This window comes from Tachypleus tridentatus, chromosome 7 (assembly GCF_004210375.1).
Source record: "Tachypleus tridentatus isolate NWPU-2018 chromosome 7, ASM421037v1, whole genome shotgun sequence".
Taxonomy (NCBI): domain Eukaryota; kingdom Metazoa; phylum Arthropoda; class Merostomata; order Xiphosura; family Limulidae; genus Tachypleus; species Tachypleus tridentatus.
The window spans coordinates 136,660,780-136,681,478 of record NC_134831.1 but is presented as its reverse complement, the minus strand read 5'-3'; the positions used below and the strand labels follow the sequence as shown (position 1 = coordinate 136,681,478).

At 33.2% G+C, this 20,699-nt stretch overlaps 1 protein-coding gene across 2 annotated transcripts; it reads left to right on the top strand.

Moving 5' to 3' along the window:
* The first annotated feature begins 529 nt into the window (after positions 1-529).
* Gyg (glycogenin 1) lies at positions 530-16,769 on the top strand. Of its 2 annotated transcripts, none has more exons than XM_076514191.1 (7): positions 530-698; positions 9,897-10,038; positions 11,326-11,500; positions 11,911-12,073; positions 13,491-13,617; positions 14,634-14,814; positions 15,796-16,769. In XM_076514191.1, exons 1-7 carry the CDS (start codon positions 689-691, stop codon positions 16,000-16,002), a joined length of 1,005 nt encoding a protein of 334 aa, XP_076370306.1. In that variant the 5' UTR covers positions 530-688; the 3' UTR covers positions 16,003-16,769. The 2 variants fall into 2 exon arrangements, with proteins under 2 accessions (XP_076370306.1, XP_076370307.1); XM_076514192.1 differs by lacking the exon at positions 530-698 and adding an exon at positions 7,152-7,844.
* Positions 16,770-20,699: the final 3,930 nt, after the last annotated feature.

Here is a 20,699-nt window from a genome sequence, read left to right as displayed (position 1 = left end):
TCCATGCCTCTTGTACATAATTCAGTTAACGTTTGAAAACACCCGAAACAAAGAGGATGAGGAGCCATGGTTCATTTTATTGACTTTTAATTATGCGCGAATATGCAATAATCAAATGTTATATTTATTAAGCTGATATTTTTATAAGAACTATCAGATATATTTCATTTAGTTTGTAGATTTATGATAGTATCAAAGTTCATCATTAAACACGAACCAATTGTGTTTCGTCAGAAACAGGGGTACAAGAAATATATTCCTTCACCAGCAACAATGCGAACCTTTTTCCACCCCTTGTGTTTGGAAATTAATTACAGGAAATTTTTCAAATTGAGCGCTTGATGACGTAACGACGTAACACAATATTATCTTTATTCTCCCCAATTATAAACAGGCATATATTTCGTAATGATGTTTTGTTTTATACTACAAATTATTTTATAAGCAAATTACCAAACAGCATACAATTTTTGCGATTAGATCACACGATAAAGCAAGCAAGGTAGCCTCGTACTAAAAGTCTTTCTGCGCAAACTCACGAGTACAGTAACAGCCGGAAGCGTGGAGTCCTCGATCAACAGGGTACCAAAGGAAGGTTTATTTTGTTGGGTTTCTGAGAGAATACTCACTTAGAGATTGTTGTGTGCTAGTGGTCAGACGTTCCTGTTATTGTGATATATTCTCCAGCATGACGCAAGGTAAGAGTCATTTTAGTGTTAGAAGAAACTTGTTCAATATAAATACATTTAGGGTAAATAGAGTATTAATACATAATTATATGTTAATAACGCAGGTAATGTGATTTGTTCTTCATGATTTAGGAAGTGTAGAGACTAACGGAAGAAATTGTATTTCATTATTTTATATAATATTACTAATTAAATTAATTGTACGTTGTAAGATATTACATAAGCTTTTACAATTGTGTAATGTAAAATTTGGGAAATAACTGAAACATCACAAAAGATTAGAAATTGTTATAATAAAACTCGAACAGTTTTGAGTTTGAAACGAGAGTGGTTGGTTGAACTTTCAAAATAGTTATTGTCAATTCTTAAGAAGATCCCAGTTCCCAGTAATAAGATCTCTTTATTTTGATTGGTTGCTACCCTTGTTGTTGTTATTAACTAAATCCACAATAAAATAGTTAACTTTTAATAAGTGAACTCTGAGTGTAAATAAGAGTTTTTAGTTCAAGGATATTAAATATTTGTTATTTCCACTGGTTGGGTAAGAACTCTCCTATAACTTCCATAGGTTATAAAGTCAGCAGTATGTTAGTAATATATTAAAACGCCCGTCGAATGTTGGGTGATTTAACGTTACTGAAACTTAAATTTCGCTCTTCAGATTGTATTACTCTCGTTCTGCTCAACACTTGGTGACTGTTTGATTGGTATGAAAGTCGTGCTACTTCCAAGGAGTTTTTCACATCATTCTGATATACGAGTGGTATATTTTTGCGGATCGGTATCGATGCTTTGAAACTACTTGAAATAAATACAATGCTGACTCCTTAGCGTATTTAGTACTAAGGCATTGCGAAATCAAAACCCAGCGTTTTATATAAACGGTTGGGTGGGTATACCACAACGTGGAACAGGTGGTGAAGTACATAGACCTCTGTTCTGTTGTAGTTCTATCGGGCATAAGAAAAAACCTGCAGAGGAGTGCAATACAGTGCAAATTCACAGAACGCGAGCTCTGTTTAAACTCTTTCTTCTAACAGAACTTCAATAGATTACAAGGTATTTTATTTTTATACATTGTTTAATTATCATAAACGGTTATTCAATTGACGTTCTATTTGCCTAAGAGTAGAACTTCAATTGCTTATCCAATAAAAACAAATCTGCAAGCCGAATTTTTTTTCTGCAGAAACTCACCTTGTATTATATTCAGTTTTTAATATCTTCCATCTTGTTAAAGTCGGCTAAATAATTCAATATAATTATTCGATTTTCACGTGTTTCCTACTACACGTAACAATAATCCTGAAATATTGATCGCTAGCGGAATTTGGGTCAATGTTGTAGGCGAAAAACTTGCAAATGTAATTTTAAAGAAAATATTCTTTTTATTTAGAAAGATCTTCACGATTAAAGACTATGGAACAATATTGTACAGTTCTCGGTATTTACCATATGAATATACATACGGTAAAACTTCGCACAGGAAGAACTTCCTGTCCCACAGATTAAAAAGCAGGACGCTTTTTTCCCAGAAGAGTGCTTTAAACTAACATTAAGAACAATAGGAAAACTATGGGTATCTTCACCTGGAATTTATATCAAGAATTGATGATGCAAGTGAGAACGTTGTTACAAACTGATTGGTCACAAACTTGCTATTGATGGTGTTAAATTCAGACATGCCGCTACGAATTTTATTTTCCTAACCTCCCTCTCAGGCACACTCTTTGATAAAAACGTTATGGAACTACTTATTCGTTACAACAACTGTTCCTAACTAAAGAATTCGGAAGGAAAATAATTAACTTTATATATCGTAAAGTTGTAGTACTTGCAAAGTCGGATTTATTGTTAATAGTTTAGCTTTAACTAAAGCGTTCCACATTAAACTCCATTACTAGTGCCATCGTTCGATATCTGAATGTATAAGAGTAGCACGGAAAATAAGCATTTGAAGTATGGGAGCACCCTCCCCCCACGAACATAAGGGAAGAGGTCAGTGTTCCTTTGCGATCACCGAAGAACTAGTCTACTCTTATAAAAACAGTTACTGGCATGCGTTTTATTGTATAACGAACCTTTAAAATGTCCTTCAAAGGCATCGCTCGGCGCTGGCACGTGTCTCTCTAGACCTCCATTTGGTGTCTTAAAATCAGAAAAGAAAACTATGATCTATGTCGCACTGAAACGCCGTAACTTTCCGCGCCTACGGGCCCGAACCCCGATTATTTTAAGCACTTAAGACACTTTTGCTGTTTCTAATGTTTTTAAAATTAAACTTTTTACATTAAATATTTTGTTTCTTTAAGAAATTCACTTCACTTTAAACTGAGAAATTTCTTTAGAAAATGTTCACTAAATAAATCAGTTGTATAAGTTGTCGGTAGCGCTATTAACTCCTGTAGGTTAAGTTTGTCGTTACGTCATTAAAAATATTCACAGCTAACTTTAGGGCAGCTGTTTTACATAGTAACGGAGTTATTTCGGTGCTCAGACCTACCTGAGGGGGTACATAGGGTAAAGACTAGTACAGCTACTACACAACCTATCATAGTTGTGGTTCCCTGATAACTAGAACTTTAATTAAAAGTAACATTTTTGAAGTTTACACTAATGAGTAATATCTTGCGGATAAAATCTATTCTTACATCATTCCTATGTATATTGAACATCGGCAGTGAAACGGATATTAGTAAAATTTCCTTTTTTCCTATTTTGTTTTAAACGTATCAGGGCAACTGAACACGAGTTTAAGATTTGTAAAGTACAGGGTAAGCTCTAGCTGAATGTTTCTATAAGGGCTGATTAACACTGGAGGAGCACTTTGGAGTGTAATCGATCTTCAGAAAAGTAAAGGGGGGGGGGGGGCGGGTATATTTTTCTCATCAGGGTTGGTATTTAAGGGACGGACTTGAAGGTCCAAAAGTACCCTTAATTTTTGACCGTAGGTTTATAATGACTTTCTTTTCATATGGAGTTATTGTATATTCTTAGTGAAATGAAGATTGGAGTGGTTAATGGTCTTATTACTGACGGTAAGTTTACATTAAAAATTCAATGTATGAATTGCGTAACTATTTTTTCATAAGTGTTTTAATTACGTCGTGGCCGATTGACAGATTGTTTCTATAAACACAAAGCACGCTTACTTAAACTACGTTAGTGGTAGAACGGCAGGTAAAAGGGGCTGGCAGAGCTATGAAAGGGTTTTACTGTGCTTGAAGTAAACACAAGCAAACATTTTTAATTCTAATTATTGATCTAAATAGCTTAATTATAGAAGCTTGTAGGACTCAGAACCGCGACAAAGTTATACTTAGTGTAAATTTAATACACTAAATTTAGTGTTCGTATTTTTTACCACTTTGTAGAGAACTTTGACTTGCATATTAAAACTTTTAGATTGTATTGTGGATAGATGCCTTTCCTTAGAAACGAAACTATTTAAAACTACCAAAATGAAACCGTTGTGTTGTCTCGAAAAGTTTCATACCATTGTTTTGTACTTGAAGTTAGCCCTTTTTAAAATTACCTTTTACCCATGAAACTTATTCCTCAGATTAAATCTTGTATTGAGAAAAGACATCTTTACGAAAACTTAATATTTGGAATAGAGCTGACTGTAATAAAAACAAAATACGAAGTTTGTCGTGGATAAATTTCAAGTGATCTCGTTATCTTCATGGGTTAAACAAACCTTAACTCTTACGGGGTTTCTATTAATATTTCGTAGGATTATCCTTCGAGGTGTAGGTGTAAACAGTAACCACACACGTAGTACCGAATATCATTCAGTTGACACTAGAAACCTTTAGTCTGTCGTCTCCACGACTAGCAGGGACGCTCGGATGTACGTCACCTATTAGTATGTAATTTAACTGGTGTGATTACCACATACTGGTGAACACTTAACGTCACTTTTCACATATTTAAATCGTAGCCTTGGACTTTAATGCATTCCAGAAACCTTAAAGGTTAAGATTTTTCCCTAAATTTTTGGTTCAGATATTTCAAATTAAAAAGCTTAATTTTTTAGCTGTGTAAATATTTTCTTTTATAGGGCAGTTATGTGTTTTATATTTCTAATGGTGTGAACCATAAAGTAGGTTGCAGCTTATTTTTGGACAAGTGTATATAAAGTTTCTGCGTTGATGCAGGCACTTCACAAAATATGTAACTCGGGGATATTCATTTCATAAGATTCTTTGGATTTGCAGTGTAACTCATCCTCGGCTATAAATTTCTATCAACATGTTACATAATGTTTTTTGTCAGCATTTGATGTAAGAAAAACCAACTAGGTTCTTATTTGTAATATTTTCCATGTTTCCAAGATGTTTTGGTAATTGTTAACATGAACAACGGGTACAACAAGTCTGGCTTCGTCCGTCATTTAAACGTTATCCCCCAATCTTGCAATTGCTATTAAAATTATCATTTGGGCTTTCTCATTTGCTATTATTGGCATCGAAAAGCCTTGTCTTGGACGTCAAAAGTACGAAAAACAAAGCGCTTAACGTTGTTGATGCCGTAATACCGCCTGCATAAAGATGGTACCATTGATGGCTAGCTATTTTCAGTAACGTATTCTATACGTGTTTAAGGAAGTGAGTGGCGTAACAAAAGTTCAAGGCTATAAAGTGTAATGCAAAAACAGAAACGTGTTCCTTTGGCGGTATGATTCTGTTAAGTTTTAAGATATTTAAATTATTTTTGCATTTACCTCTTCGCCCTCAGTATAGAATTCGAAACTCCAAAGGGCAGGAACTACAAGATTTATGAAATTTTAAGAACAAATTAAATCTGAACTATTACTTTTTACAAGCAAAAGCGCTAACACAAACGTTAAGACAACAGGAAAGTCAAGCAAGACTCCTCAGTATCAGTGGTACGTAATTCGTAGAGGCAGGATTACAGTAAAATAAGCCGCCACCTTCGCTTTATCAATATTACAATCAAAAGCTTGACCTCTTAAGTCAAACCTAATTTAATCTCAAGTCTGCTAGGAGAAAAAGGAACTTGAAGTCACTAAGCCATAATTAAAATATAAAAGTATTCAATAACAAATGAATAGTGGTTTCACTCTAACATTACCACAATAATTTCTTGTTTAATTTATACATTCTTTCTTTCACTAACATAATTTAGTAGTAACGTAGTATGGTCCAGAAAGTTAAAATATTGAATTTCAACATGTTTTTCACAAAGGTGAAACATTTTACTTTTAAACTGTTAACAGGTAGATTAGAATGTTGCATATTTTGTCAGTTCGGCAGTACTTCCCTAATGTCATGAAGTGCTGTGCCAACACCAGTTGAAGGTTAACAAGTTAGCAGTTGCTTAAAGTCTTATTTTAACGACTCTAACCACCACATTTTCACTTCACAGCTTTAGGCACTAGCTTTTCTTCAATTTGTTTCCCGCGTATAGGAAGAAGTTCAACCTACGACCACTCGCGCTGAAAGTGAGTGCCATACCAAAGAGCGAATTATGGGTCAGACGGGCCTGGGGCTGGTTTGTTTTTTCCACGCTTCTTATAAGCTTGTCTAGACTAAGTAAACCTTGTAACGGTCTTTTCTTGGGCCGGCGGTAGAACCCCAATGGTCTCATTTTAATCCGCCCCCTTGTAAAACCATGTTGCCTAAAACTTGCTGAATTTTAATGTACGAGAAGAAAATATCTAAAAGCGTTAAGTGTGGACGTTAAGATAATAAAATCGAACTTCGCTCCTATAAGTAACTTGAATTTAGGGACCACCGGCGTTCAGGCACCATAAGATAAACCTGATCTTGAGTGTTAGCGTAGTGGAGCTTCATTATTCATGTGACTATGGCGAAGGTTGAAATTATAATTTCAATAACCTTGGTCTTTTTCTCTGTCATCATTCGTTCGTACTTTACTCTGTTTAAAGCATAAAAACTTGTCTAGTTTTAAATCGTCATTCGTAACATATTTTGTTTCTGATCTTATAAATGTTTAAGTAATACTTTTACCACAAGTATAACTCGTTCACGTAATTTTACTTCCATACGCGTACAAAATAGTTTTAAACTAAATGCATGTATATCAACTGTTTGTAGTCATTAATTTATCAGTAATACGTATCCATGTGCTCCTAGCTATTGGATTTTCTGTAATATTAAAATAGCCTAGATTTTATCTTTAGTACTCTCAGAAACAAACATGGACCGTTTTCTTTAAATTTTAATTGTCGTTCTGTGCATTATATTTTCAGTATAACAATTTTAATATAAATTTCATTAAGTAACAATTTTCAACTACTTTGACCTAAATTTTAAAATCTAGACACGGAATGCCGTATTCTCGTGATCTGTGCCTTGCGTCATAAAACGTGTGACGCTTTGGTTCCAAATAAGTCTTAGCGAGTAAACTGAAGACTTTGGCCAAGCCCCAAGTGCGAAGGCTTCAATGTCCCGAAAATAGTAGGGAGGCGAAAGAGATCAAACAAGGTTTTGGTAGAAAGATGCGAGTCTCTACATGACGCTTGAAATACCACTAGTTAAGGGGAATGCAACACACTATCATATACCAGACTTCCTTGAAGTTGGAAAATGTTTAGTTTCGAGGCGCCCAACAAGCGAGATAAGATGTATATAAAATCAAATCGTTATAAACTGAATGCTAATAGTCTTCATCTGTTAAATACTGTTGAGATAAACTGTTTTTAGGTATAGCTTCGTAAATTATTCGAATAAATCTATTTTCTCTAAACTTCAAAACGATGTGAGTTATGTGAAAGTCAAATACTCATCTTGCCTTGACTAAACTTTCAGATCATTTTGGGATTATTTGCGCTGATGTTTGACAAAGGTTTGACTTTCAACGTTGTCTAGAAGCGAGATAATAGGCCGATATAGTGAGACAGCTTAGTTTAATTAAGGCTGAAGTAAAGTTGCACGCAGTGCTTAAGTGAAAGATGCACGTAAACTTGCATAATCAGCTTTTTTTTTATGTGCGCAGAGAATTTTAGAACTTGCATCTCTAACGAATTTCTACAAAGTGGGAAATTGTTACTTAACGTAGTCTCCTGGTTACTTTGAAAGTTGTCTTCTGTCGGGCTGAAAAAGTAAACATTCTTGGAATGTGAGGATGTAGTCTTTCTGGCAATTAGACGAAACTAAACGCTACCAGGTTTGTACGTAAAACCTTTCTAAAATATTCTTAACTTGATGTTAAAAGCCAGTGCATACTGACTGAAGTACAATCAACACAAGATAACACTAATCCTTCTGGAATGTTTTTATTGCTGAAATTTATTGCCAAAGCACCACCTACTACCAAAACACGTGACCTATAAAAAAAAAAAAAAAAATCTGACCATAAGAATATGGTTATGAACCTTGAATTACAAAGTGTCAATGACTATTGCATGCAACTATTTCAAGTTAAATCTTCATCAAAAGAATCTAACTATATAGAAAATAAAGTATAAGCAGCTGTGCTGCTATCTCATCAGAAATACTTTGGATGTGGGAAAAGAGTGAAAGATGCTAATTTGGTGATCTTTAGTTTTACTTATCTTTCAAGATATTGAACAAAAACATGGTCTGAATACATTTGCTGTAAAATCCTTATCAATGCTATAAATGTAGTTAGTTTGTCCACCAAACTTTCATTCCTTTTAAGTTGCATACTCAATCCCTTATTCTTGGCTGCACCTTTTTTCAGGCATAACATGACTTTTTTTTTCTTTTTTTCTTTGACTTGTATGTCATGACTTACTAGCACATACCAATGAATCCTCATCAACTAGATCTTAGTTGCTGTTAACCAACATTAGCTTTACAATAGCAACCTTGCTACTCAAAACAACCTATACTTTACAGAACCACCCCAATTCTTTAAGATGTGGTGGTTTTTCATGTCTCAAATGGTCTTAACTTCTTTCATAGTAATACCATGGAATCTGAATGAACAGTTTCTTGTATCTGTATATGTTTTTATACAGCCAAATCAAGCCATACCAATTAGTGATTTGAAGCTTTAATGAAGTGATGCTACATGCTCTTTGATTAGGATAACTTCATAAATTTAGTAACTTGTGCTTAAGTTGGCAAATTCACCCACAGGACTTTAAGAACTTGACAGTCAATCTGTTATTCTGACTTGCTTGGCTTCACCAATACTTGTAGCTGAATGTTCTTTTATTCTTTAGTTTGCTACTTTGAATTGTTTTTAATCTGAATCATACCAAATGCTCCACACTTAATGTTAAGTGAAGTTACCATAAACATTTAACTTGATAGTTTGCATATCTGTGTACAAAACATCTAAGTGAAATTTGAGTAGTTTTTGTTTAACTTTGCACTTGCAGCTTAGTTAGATCAAACTTAACAATTTTGGGTTGTAAGAAACAGTATACCAAATGTTTGAAAGTTACTTAAGTCTGTCATATTTGTACCTTCAATTCCAGTAAAAAAAAAAAAAAAAAACTTGGACTTTCATTTCTTGATAGTTTACCACAACTTTTGAAATAAGTCTAACTCACCCTGACAATGAAGCTGGATTATCACATTCAAATCTGTAGAAAGTAATCTTATCACTGAGAACTGCCTTACAGGTTGTCTTCACCACATTACTGTGCCTTGATATAAACAGCTTGCTTACATCCACCAAAATATGGGGTTTGTTGATTCTTCCTCCATGTACATACTACTGAACTTCAGTTTGCCTGATTATTTACACATGTTTAAAACAATCTTAGAATATATGTGCCCATGCACATAAATTGACTTAAGGGTCTGAAGTTTCAGATTTTGACTTGTAAATCTATTTGGAATAAATTAATTTGGTTATGTTTGTATTATGCCTAAATATTTATTGACATTAAAATATTTCTATGTTCAGAATATGGTAGTACTTGTCCAAATGTACTGACACGCCAATGTAAACATGTGCATATGAAGGAAGGACTAAGAGGGAAATCTGCCCTTTACATTTCATAAAATTCCACATATTGATATAAATTTCATTGTAATTAAACTAATTATAGTAATAGTTATTAAACCTAACTTGTTTTTTAAGCACACAACTCTTTTCAGCTTTCACTTACAGCTGAGCTCCTATACATGTCCTTCCTTAAACAGATCTGAGTGTCCATGAATGTAAAATTTAAATTTCACTTTGAAATGTGGCTTACTGAAATAACTTCTACTTAATATCCTAATTCTACTTTATTTCTAGTGGAAGATCAAGCATTTGTTACCTTGGCTACTAATGACACCTATTGCCTTGGTGCTTTGGTTCTTGCTCACTCCTTAAGGAAAGTCAAAACGTCTAGAAGATTGGTAGTTCTTATTACTTCTGCAGTAACCACACACATGAGGTAAATATTACTTTTGCTAACAAAGTGAAATACTTAAGTTTTCTTTCTTAAGGAAAATCTGTTAACATCTTGTAAACATTTAGTAGGACTTAAATTTTGATATAAGAACTTTACATAGAATGTTTAAATTAAACTTTATGAAGATTTAAGTTGTATTAAAACCTCTGAATATGCAAGTTAAAATACATAACTAAGGCCAATGGAACTGCAGGAGAACAATGCATCAGAATTACACGTTTTTGATACTGGTGTAAAGTCACTAAAACCTACAGAAAGGGTATGTTAAACATTCATACTTTAATCATAATTTTCAGATTGGGGACTTAAAGCTATCCCTATCCTGGAAAATTACTTAACATGAGGATTATCCAGAAAGATCTACAGAAAGCTGAAACCCAGCCATAGTAAATATCTAGTGTCTTATAATGAGAATCTATGAATAAAACCCATATACACCACTCAGCAGTAATATAAGTTAAATGTTCAAGTTGCTTCCACTACATTTGAAGTAGTCTTGCTGCTTAAATAGTTGGAAAGTGTTCTTTTGTTTCATGCAAATACTGTTTCTCTGGATTATAATATGTGTGCTCAGGCTATGCCTTCCTACTGCAAAAGCTCTATGGAAATTAAATTGCAAGTCTGTTGTAAGAATATTTAGAGCATAATGATAAACATGGAACAGTAATGATGTAGTAAGGCTCTTAAATTTTAAAATACCCAGTACCTGAAGTTTAGTCACTAAAAACATGACTAAACTATCAAAGTATCCTATTTGAAAACACCTTAATTATTCATAAGGCTTTAACCTAAAATTACACGTATAATTTTACTTATCACTGATAGCCTGCTCAGTCTAAATGTCTGAACTGCTCTTGATTTGAAAGCAGTTCCATGTTTGATTTGTGATTGATACTTGTGTTTAGATCATGACAGTCTACTGTGATTGGCTGGTTTCCATGTACCAGAGCTTTAATGATTAAGCTTGCCTTTGCTGTTTACCTAGTTAAGATTTTCATTACTTTTTGCCCAAGTACTAACTGCTACATTAGCCTGTATGGACTTACCTACTACATGAATAGTAACTTCATCAGTCTGAAACTTAAACAATAAATTGAAGGTTATTTAACATGACAGCTTGTCTTACTTGTAATGTGAATTCTTACAATCCTTTAATTACTTAATAGGATATAATCAACCTAACAATGGAATTTTCCTGTTAGGTTCACCACTCAAGGTATCTGAATCATTTTTGGAATTGTATGGTAAATGAATAACAATTTTATGCAGGTCTCTGCTGGCTAGTGTTTTTGATCTCATAAAAGAAGTGAATGTAATGGACAGTAAAGATGAAGAAAACCTGACCCTATTAACTCGACCTGAACTAGGCATTACATTCACAAAACTCAATTGCTGGAGGCTAACACAGTTTACAAAATGTGTTTTCTTGGATGCTGACACTTTGGTAAGGGTTTAAACAATTTTTTTACTTGTTTAATAAACATCTGTGATTCTGAAGACTTCAATGAAAACATTTATGCCTTATTTAAAGCAAAATTATTACACTTAAATACATCTGCAATTTACTTTTTATTACGTTTGATATGAACATTTTATGTACTCGTATTTGAGGTAGTGGATTTATAGGGTAACTTTGCTAAAATATTTTTAGTAAAAGTTCAGGTAAACATCCTTTATGCAATTGATTTTCTTTTTTTTTTTTTTACAATGTTTAAGCACTTTTATATGAAAGGTACTTTTTATAGTTGGTGTTAATTAAGACTTCAACTTGATAAACAAAATACTTCTGTAACAGTCTTACTTTATGTTGCATTTGTCCTATTTTTATGTAACTAAGAAAATATGCTTTATTAGGTGCTATCCAATTGTGATGAACTCTTTGATAAAAATGAACTCTCAGCAGTAGCAGATGTGGGCTGGCCAGACTGCTTCAATTCTGGAGTGTTTGTGTTCCACCCTTCCAATGAAACTTACAAAGCCCTTGTTAAGTTTGCTGTTGAACAGGGAAGCTTTGATGGTAAAGTTTTGCAGATTTTTTCTATAGACTAACTTAAACCACAATTGTAATTTGTACGTCTCCTCTCCATTAGTGGCAAGCTTTGAAATTTTGTACTACAATAATTGAAATATTTGACTTAAATTTAAGCTTCAGTTATTAAATAAGTGTTAACATGTTTCCAAACTTTTAATTTGACATTTGCAGTCTAGCTGTAAACATTGTTATTAAAGTTCAATTTCATTGGTATCCAAGAATTTAATGCATAATTGTAGCTTTAAAACATATTCACTTAAGTTTTTGTTCACTGAACTACCTCTTAAATTTTGGTATTTCTTCTGTTAAAATAAACTTTAGACCACAACTTAAATTACTTTCACTGGATGGGAAAAATGGCCTACCTCAGGTATGCTCTACCAACCTCCCAGGTGAAACATCTGCAAACTGAAGTTTCCTTTCATTTGTTTTATTTGATTTGACCATACCTTATTCTAAACTACACTTGAATATTAGGTACATTGATACTGTAATATGATCTTTAATCTATTTCTTGAGGTACTACCATCAGCTTAAAGTTAAGTCAACTTTTATTCAAACATTTTAAAGCTCCTAAGTGGATGGGACATATTAGATGGACCCAAAAGATCCCTTGTCCTTAAATTTTGGTTTAAGCCTGACTGTTAGTAAGCATTTAAAGTACATAAACTTGTGACAAGCTTTACTTAAAAGTAAAGTTATTGGTTATTAGATATAAAATCTAAGTCTTCTCTGAATGGCATGTATTTAAATGTTTTTTTTTATTGATGGTGAGCAATGACAGTAAAATAGAAGACATTTTGTTTTATTTTCTAAACTTCTGTTGTTTTTTTTTATACTTACTACATTATTAGTAAAGAATGGTTGTAAATAGTCTATAAAATGTAGCTCTTAAACTAAATACTTGATCTTGTACCTGTATCAGGTGGAAGACAACTTGCATGTTTGTACCTGTAGTTTCTACATGCATAAAATGACAAACTTTCCAATTTTGTTTGATTTTAATTGTAACTAAGTGTTTTTTTTTAACTCTTCTAAATTAAATTATTTTAAAGCTAATCTTTATCTTGCTGTTTTCTCTTAAGTAGTTATTTTATAAATTTAGTTTTACTACATTTTCTGAATTTTACATAAGTACCCTTCCAACATTTTATCCATAGAATATTTTTGCTATCACAGTAGTTAAGTAAATGTACAAAAAGGTAAATAACAAATGTGGGTGGGATAAAGATGATAAAGGTTCAATGTTATTTTTGAGGATTATTTTAGTCTTAATCAAATGAATATAACTATTTTTCAATTAAATGCATAACTAGTAAAATGTCTGGCTTACTGTGAAAGTCATTATACTTGGTAATCATGATTGTCATACCAGATGTATCAGCTGAATGTTTAATTGCAGGTGGTGACCAAGGACTGCTAAATATGTTCTTTAGAGATTGGAGCACAAAAGACATTTCTTTCCATCTTTCATTCATTTACAACATGAATTCAAATGCTAGTTATACTTACTTACCTGCATATAAGCAGTAAGTGTTTTTCTACTACTTTGCATTTTATTTCTGTAAAACAATATTCAATGATTATGAATTTTAATACTTGAATTATATTTAGGTATCACTTATTGCACTAACTCATTGCTATACTATGAAATTTTATACTCTTATTGATGAATTCCTAAAACTTTTAACCTTCCCATTTGATTATTTAATTGTTTTTAAAATTAATCACTCAGTTAGTCATCTTCTGCAATAATTTTAACTTTTATGAAAGGCTTGGTTGAAATCTATTATTGCTAAGAGCTAGTGTAACTTCTAGCTTGTGCTCAATTATTTCAGACTTGAATTTGTTCTTAATATTTAATTACTTCGTGGTCTACCTTGGTTGCCTCATTCTCTAAACTATGGCCACAAATTAAATTTTAAAACCAGTCTATTAACTATCAAGCTTTCAATTAAATATACTGCTTCCATAATACCCTGTTAGGAAATAACTCTTACATAACCTGAACTTGTCCTCTGTTCCCATCATTTTTCATATTAAATGATCCATCAACACTTTCAATTTTCTTTTCATTCTTAAATACTTAAGATACTTCTCATGATACACTTTTAATAAGTGTTATCTCAGGCACTGTTTTAACTTTGAACACTCAAACAATTCAGTAGTTCACTTACTACAAATGCCACTTAACCAGAGATCTATAAAACAAAACTCTAATTTTAAACTTATTCAATATTTTTGTAGATAGAAATTAATTTTGATAGTAAATGTATCTTAAGTCTACTTAATTTAAAATGTATTGGAAAGAAATTGCACATAAAATACACAGCAGTTGTTCCTGTGTTTTTGCTAATTATCTTAACTTCATGAAGGAATGGGTTAAGTATTTTCATACTTAACATTTGTAGAGAACTGTCGTTATTCTATACAAATCTTTACTTAAGCATTAACTTGATACCATTTTCAGTTTATAATAACTTCATTTAGTTTTTTTCTGGCTTGTATGACAATTGTGCTGTTTTCTTTCTTGACATATTCCTAGGTTTGGCAAAGGTGTCAAAATTGTTCACTTCTTAGGTGCAATGAAACCATGGCAGTACAATTACAATCCCTCCACAGGAAATGTAGAGACTGGTAGTGAGTGCCAACATGTCAAAGAACATCTTCAGTACTGGTGGCACCTTTTTATTCAGCTTGTTCATCCTAACCTCCAACCAGAATGTGTAAGTTCTTTTAATTGCTTAATCATACTTGGTTCTTACTGTGTGAAATTGACTCGTTCTTACTTCCGTAATATTTTAAATGTTATTGAGCTTGGAAGACTTGTAGCTATTCCTGCAAGATTCACTCTATTTACTGTCATGGTTGAGTAAGCACTATGAACATAATCCTTTGTAAGCAACATTAAATTATTTTCAACTATTTCTTTAATAAATCTAACTCCACTGTCAGTCCAAGTACTTAATTATATGTTATGTAATTATCAAGCTTGGGAGTTGATACAATATTGTGCGAGAGGAAATGAACTGTAATTCTTACTTGCTTGAAATATAATTTAAGAAATTTGCTTGCCTTTATAGGCAAGTCTAACTCCACTATAGATGCTGACTTTTTATTGACAGTGAAGGAAGCTGTATTTTGGTTTCCTTGGTGTCTGTTTAACTTTTAACTCTTCCTATTGAATAGTATTAATTTTCATTTTTACCACAATCTTTGAATTATATTAGAACTGTTTCTTCATTGTTTGGTTTCTCCTATAATTCAAAGAATTTATAGGAAGAATATTGGTGCTTAGCAGTGAAGAACAAACCAACAGTCAATTGGTGTCATAATTTAAGCCATTATTTCCTTACAGCAGGGAGTTGCAAATCCTAAGGTGATGCATAATTTGCTTTAATTAATAATTGCTATATAATCATAGTAAAGGTAAAAGTTAAATTATTTTGAGGTCGGTTAAATTGTACTAAAGCTTTAGTTTTCTGATGCCTTGAATGTGAATTCATCTTCTTACTAAGTTTAGTGTAATTTACTTTGTTATAACACTTGGTTAATGACTAATGAAGGTAATATTTTCAGTAACTTTAAATCAATAAAACTTATTTTTTGATACTTTTCCCTTATATTTAAGTGAAACAACTTGTTGCAGCAGCAGTAATTTGTCACTATTTCTAAAGTTCCTTCTAACATCTTTATTAATGTTTTAGACTGGACTAGCAGGCCAGCTGTCAAAAATATCTGTTTCCAGTGATAGACAGGAAGAGGGAGCAGCTTCCCCATACGAGTTGGCTCTTGGAGGATCTCATGCTCGGCAGTTTGCCTGGGAAAGGGGTCAAATTGATTACTTGGGTGCTGACTCATTTGAAAATATCAAACAGAAACTTGACAATGCCATTAATGGCTCACAAAATTAAAATTCCATGTTAAGCATGGGTGATAAGTTTTGTGCCTTAAATAGAAAACTGCAGTGTGTGAGAGAGAAGGTGGGCTTCCCATTTCCTTTTGTGAAGTTAAGTTCATCTGTCAGTACCACATTCTAGTTCATAAGTATGAATGAACACAATGTTTAAGCTTTTCTTTTGTACCTCAATTTTTCCAAGAATGTTAGGAAAGCTCCAGGAATTTTTAACTTTTCATACTTTTTTTTTTTTTAAAATTTAATTGCTATTTATATTAAAACTAATTTGTTTCTTTTGAATTTAAAGACTAGTAAAACCTACCTACTTTAGTGAATTATAACATGGCTACTTTATTTTGGTATTGGAAATTTAATTCAGAACTAGGTCAGTCTTTTTTTAAATTAAAGACTTTTACATCTGTTTCACTAAATGTTGCAAGAATTGATCTTATTTATTGAACTTTTATACAACCAACAACCACTTAATGTATTATGGTAATTACTAATAAAATGAAATTCCTAGAACTTGTTTAGAAATGCTTAATATTCAGAAATGTTTTTATAAGTTCAGCAGTTTGTACATAGTCCGGTTATTCCTTTCCCCCAAAAGAAAGTCTTTAATATCTAACTTTGTAGGTTACTTATTTTAAATGTTCTTTTCTTTAAACATGTTTTAATGTTGCAACTAATAATTATAATAAACTAGGAACAAATCAAACTAGTTATGTGAAACTGACATCGATTGTAAAGGATATCTAATAAATGCTTGAAACAACAACTTTATTCTAGTCTCAGGTTTTAAATTATTTTGACTATATATATATATATATATATATATATATATATATATATATATATGATTTAAGAGCTGACTTAACTAAATAGGATAAAAATCCTCTTTCAGAAAGCAGCACAATTGGAACACTAGTAAACTACACAGTAACTGAAAATGAGTCTTTGATAGGAAGACCGAATCAGATGCACTGATTTTAAACTCTTTTATGAATGGTTTTGAATCTAAATCTTGGAACATTTCTTGACTGTATGCAAGTCATGGAGATGTTATTGTAAACACATTTGTGCAATTGTTATCAACTTTAACTTTATAAACAATCCCTTAAACAACCATTGACCATTAAGTTTCATATTAACAACACTAATTCTTGTGTCAAACAATAACTTCAAGCCATGGCACTATTGTATACTCAAAAAAAACCAAGTGTGCTGCTTGAAGAATTGTTTAAGACTTGGTAAATTTCATTGTAAGTAAACTCCTTTTAGTTTAAAATACTCTCAAACCTTTATAGACGTGATGTATAACAACTGTGGAAGATAGGACAGCTTGAAATAGGGGGTTTAGTGAAAGGTACATGACTTTCTACTTGACTTTTAGGGGGTTAGGGGTTTTATCAGTTTAAGGAACATGTTTTCTAGTTCTAAACATGTATAAAATGCTTACTGTTTATGTTTTGCATGGTAATATACAAGATTACAGATTAACAACTGTTAATATGTGTAACAGAGAAACTTGTACTATATGGTGACATTAAGAATAGAGCACATGTTGGTTATTGAGAGGTTTATTAAAATTTCTGATCTTTATCTAGAATCTGAACTTGAAGCTGTTAGTAGGTTGGCATAAATATTGTTCATCTAGACACAACTACCATATTGAAACTTTTTTAGATCTTCACAATACATGAGGCCCTGCATGTTGTTTTTTGAATAATCTTCAGTGTTGGGAATTCTGGTCTGCCACTGTAACGAAGGACAAAATGTCCTTCTTTACGGTTGTTGAGAAGGGACAAAATGTCCTTCTTTACGGTTGTTGAGAAGGGACAAAATGTCCTTCTTTACGGTTGTTGAGAAGGGACAAAATGTCCTTTTTTACGGTTGTTGAGAAGGGACAAAATGTCCTTTTTTACGGTTGTTGAGAAGGGACAAAATGTCCTTTTTTACGGTTGTTGAGAAGGGACAAAATGTCCTTCTTTACGGTTGTTGAGAAGGGACAAAATGTCCTTCTTTACGGTTGTTGAGAAGGGACAAAATGTCCTTCTTTACGGTTGTTGAGAAGGGACAAAATGTCCTTCTTTACGGTTGTTGAGAAGGGACAAAATGTCCTTCTTACGGTTGTTGAGAAGGGACAAAATGTCCTTCTTTACGGTTGTTGAGAAGGGACAAAATGTCCTTCTTTACGGTTGTTGAGAAGGGACAAAATGTCCTTCTTTACGGTTGTTGAGAAGGGACAAAATGTCCCTTTACGGTTGTTGAGAAGGGACAAAATGTCCTTCTTTACGGTTGTTGAGAAGGGACAAAATGTCCTTCTTTACGGTTGTTGAGAAGGGACAAAATGTCCTTCTTTACGGTTGTTGAGAAGGGACAAAATGTCCTTCTTTACGGTTGTTGAGAAGGGACAAAATGTCCTTCTTTACGGTTGTTGAGAAGGGACAAAATGTCCTTCTTTACGGTTGTTGAGAAGGGACAAAATGTCCTTCTTTACGGTTGTTGAGAAGGGACAAAATGTCCTTCTTTACGGTTGTTGAGAAGGGACAAAATGTCCTTCTTTACGGTTGTTGAGAAGGACAAAATGTCCTTCTTACGGTTGTTGAGAAGGGACAAAATGTCCTTTTTTACGGTTGTTGAGAAGGGACAAAATGTCCTTTTTTACGGTTGTTGAGAAGGGACAAAATGTCCTTTTTTACGGTTGTTGAGAAGGGACAAAATGTCCTTTTTTACGGTTGTTGAGAAGGGACAAAATGTCCCTTTACGGTTGTTGAGAAGGGACAAAATGTCCTTCTTTACGGTTGTTGAGAAGGGACAAAATGTCCTTCTTTACGGTTGTTGAGAAGGGACAAAATGTCCTTTTACGGTTGTTGAGAAGGACAAAATGTCCTTCTTTACGGTTGTTGAGAAGGGACAAAATGTCCTTCTTTACGGTTGTTGAGAAGGGACAAAATGTCCCTTTTACGGTTGTTGAGAAGGGACAAAATGTCCTTTTACGGTTGTTGAGAAGGGACAAAATGTCCTTTTTTACGGTTGTTGAGAAGGGACAAAATGTCCTTTTTTACGGTTGTTGAGAAGGGACAAAATGTCCTTTTTTACGGTTGTTGAGAAGGGACAAAATGTCCTTTTTTACGGTTGTTGAGAAGGGACAAAATGTCCTTTTTTACGGTTGTTGAGAAGGGACAAAATGTCCTTTTTACGGTTGTTGAGAAGGGACAAAATGTCCTTTTACGGTTGTTGAGAAGGGACAAAATGTCCTTCTTTACGGTTGTTGAGAAGGGACAAAATGTCCTTTTTACGGTTGTTGAGAAGGGACAAAATGTCCTTTTACGGTTGTTGAGAAGGACAAAATGTCCTTCTTTACGGTTGTTGAGAAGGGACAAAATGTCCTTCTTTACGGTTGTTGAGAAGGGACAAAATGTCCTTCTTTACGGTTGTTGAGAAGGGACAAAATGTCCTTCTTTACGGTTGTTGAGAAGGGACAAAATGTCCTTCTTTACGGTTGTTGAGAAGGGACAAAATGTCCTTCTTTACGGTTGTTGAGAAGGGACAAAATGTCCTTTTTTACGGTTGTTGAGAAGGGACAAAATGTCCTTTTTTACGGTTGTTGAGAAGGGACAAAATGTCCTTTTTTACGGTTGTTGAGAAGGGACAAAATGTCCTTTTTTACGGTTGTTGAGAAGGGACAAAATGTCCTTTTTTACGGTTGTTGAGAAGGGACAAAATGTCCTTTTACGGTTGTTGAGAAGGGACAAAATGTCCTTTTTTTTTTCTTTTTTTTTTTAACCTGAAATTGCAGTAATTTGACCTGCATGTGCAGGGAAAGAGGTAGTGTAATTTATTTAAGCATCTTGTCTGCGATGATAACTGGTGCTAAGTAAAACTCTACCTTTTTATAGTGACTTTGTGTTGGATGTAAAGATCTTCAGTACAAGTTTTGGTGAAGCAGGATTTAGTTTTAGAGAGCTGATTTGTTATGAATACCAAACTGTCTATACTGAAAAACGGTAGTGCTTCACAGATAAATTTTATCATAAAAGATTGAAATATGTTGCTATGGTATCTTCTGTTAGAAGAGGGTTAAGATAACTGTTAATGCTTCAACCCACTTAATACCCTCGGAGTAGTGATTCCGCATAGCATACAAATAGTATTTAGACCTTCTGATGTAACGTTATATGCTTTACAAGAACGTAGACTTGTCAAACGTGTATTCAAAATAAAACCAATTGCATATAGTTCACACGATCAGTGATTTTCAAATGCGTAGATAGAGGCTCCCTACAAGATGTCTTCAACATAAATCTGAATGTAACTTATAATGCATACCATCATACAAGTAACACGTATCATAACTTTGTCAATAGATGAAATTTATTTGTGGTGGTAGTAAAGCTTTTAGTTGCATACTTTACTAAAGTGGCCAGGTGGTTAAGGCACTCGAATCGTAATTTGAGGGTTGCAGGTTCAAATCCCTATCACACAAAACATTCTTGCCCTTCCAACTGTGGTGTTATACAAGTGACAGTCAATTCCACTATTTGTTGGTAAGAGTTGGCGGTGGGTGGTGAACTAGTTGCCTTTCCTCTGGTCTTACTGCTAAATTAAAAACTGTTACTTTAAACAATCGGGAATACGAATCGTTGTCTTAATCAATAGAACATGCCGTTGATGAGTATAGTGTACTTAGACAAATGCATAAGTAGTTAA

What these genes read in the sequence shown, in the direction of transcription:
- Gyg (XM_076514191.1), top strand. An exon ending in GCAGTAACCACACACATGAG is followed by an intron (nt 10,039 to 11,325) that starts GTAAATATTACT and finishes AATTTTATGCAG; the next exon opens with GTCTCTGCTGGCTAGTGTTT. An exon ending in TACTTACCTGCATATAAGCA is followed by an intron (nt 13,618 to 14,633) that starts GTAAGTGTTTTT and finishes ACATATTCCTAG; the next exon opens with GTTTGGCAAAGGTGTCAAAA.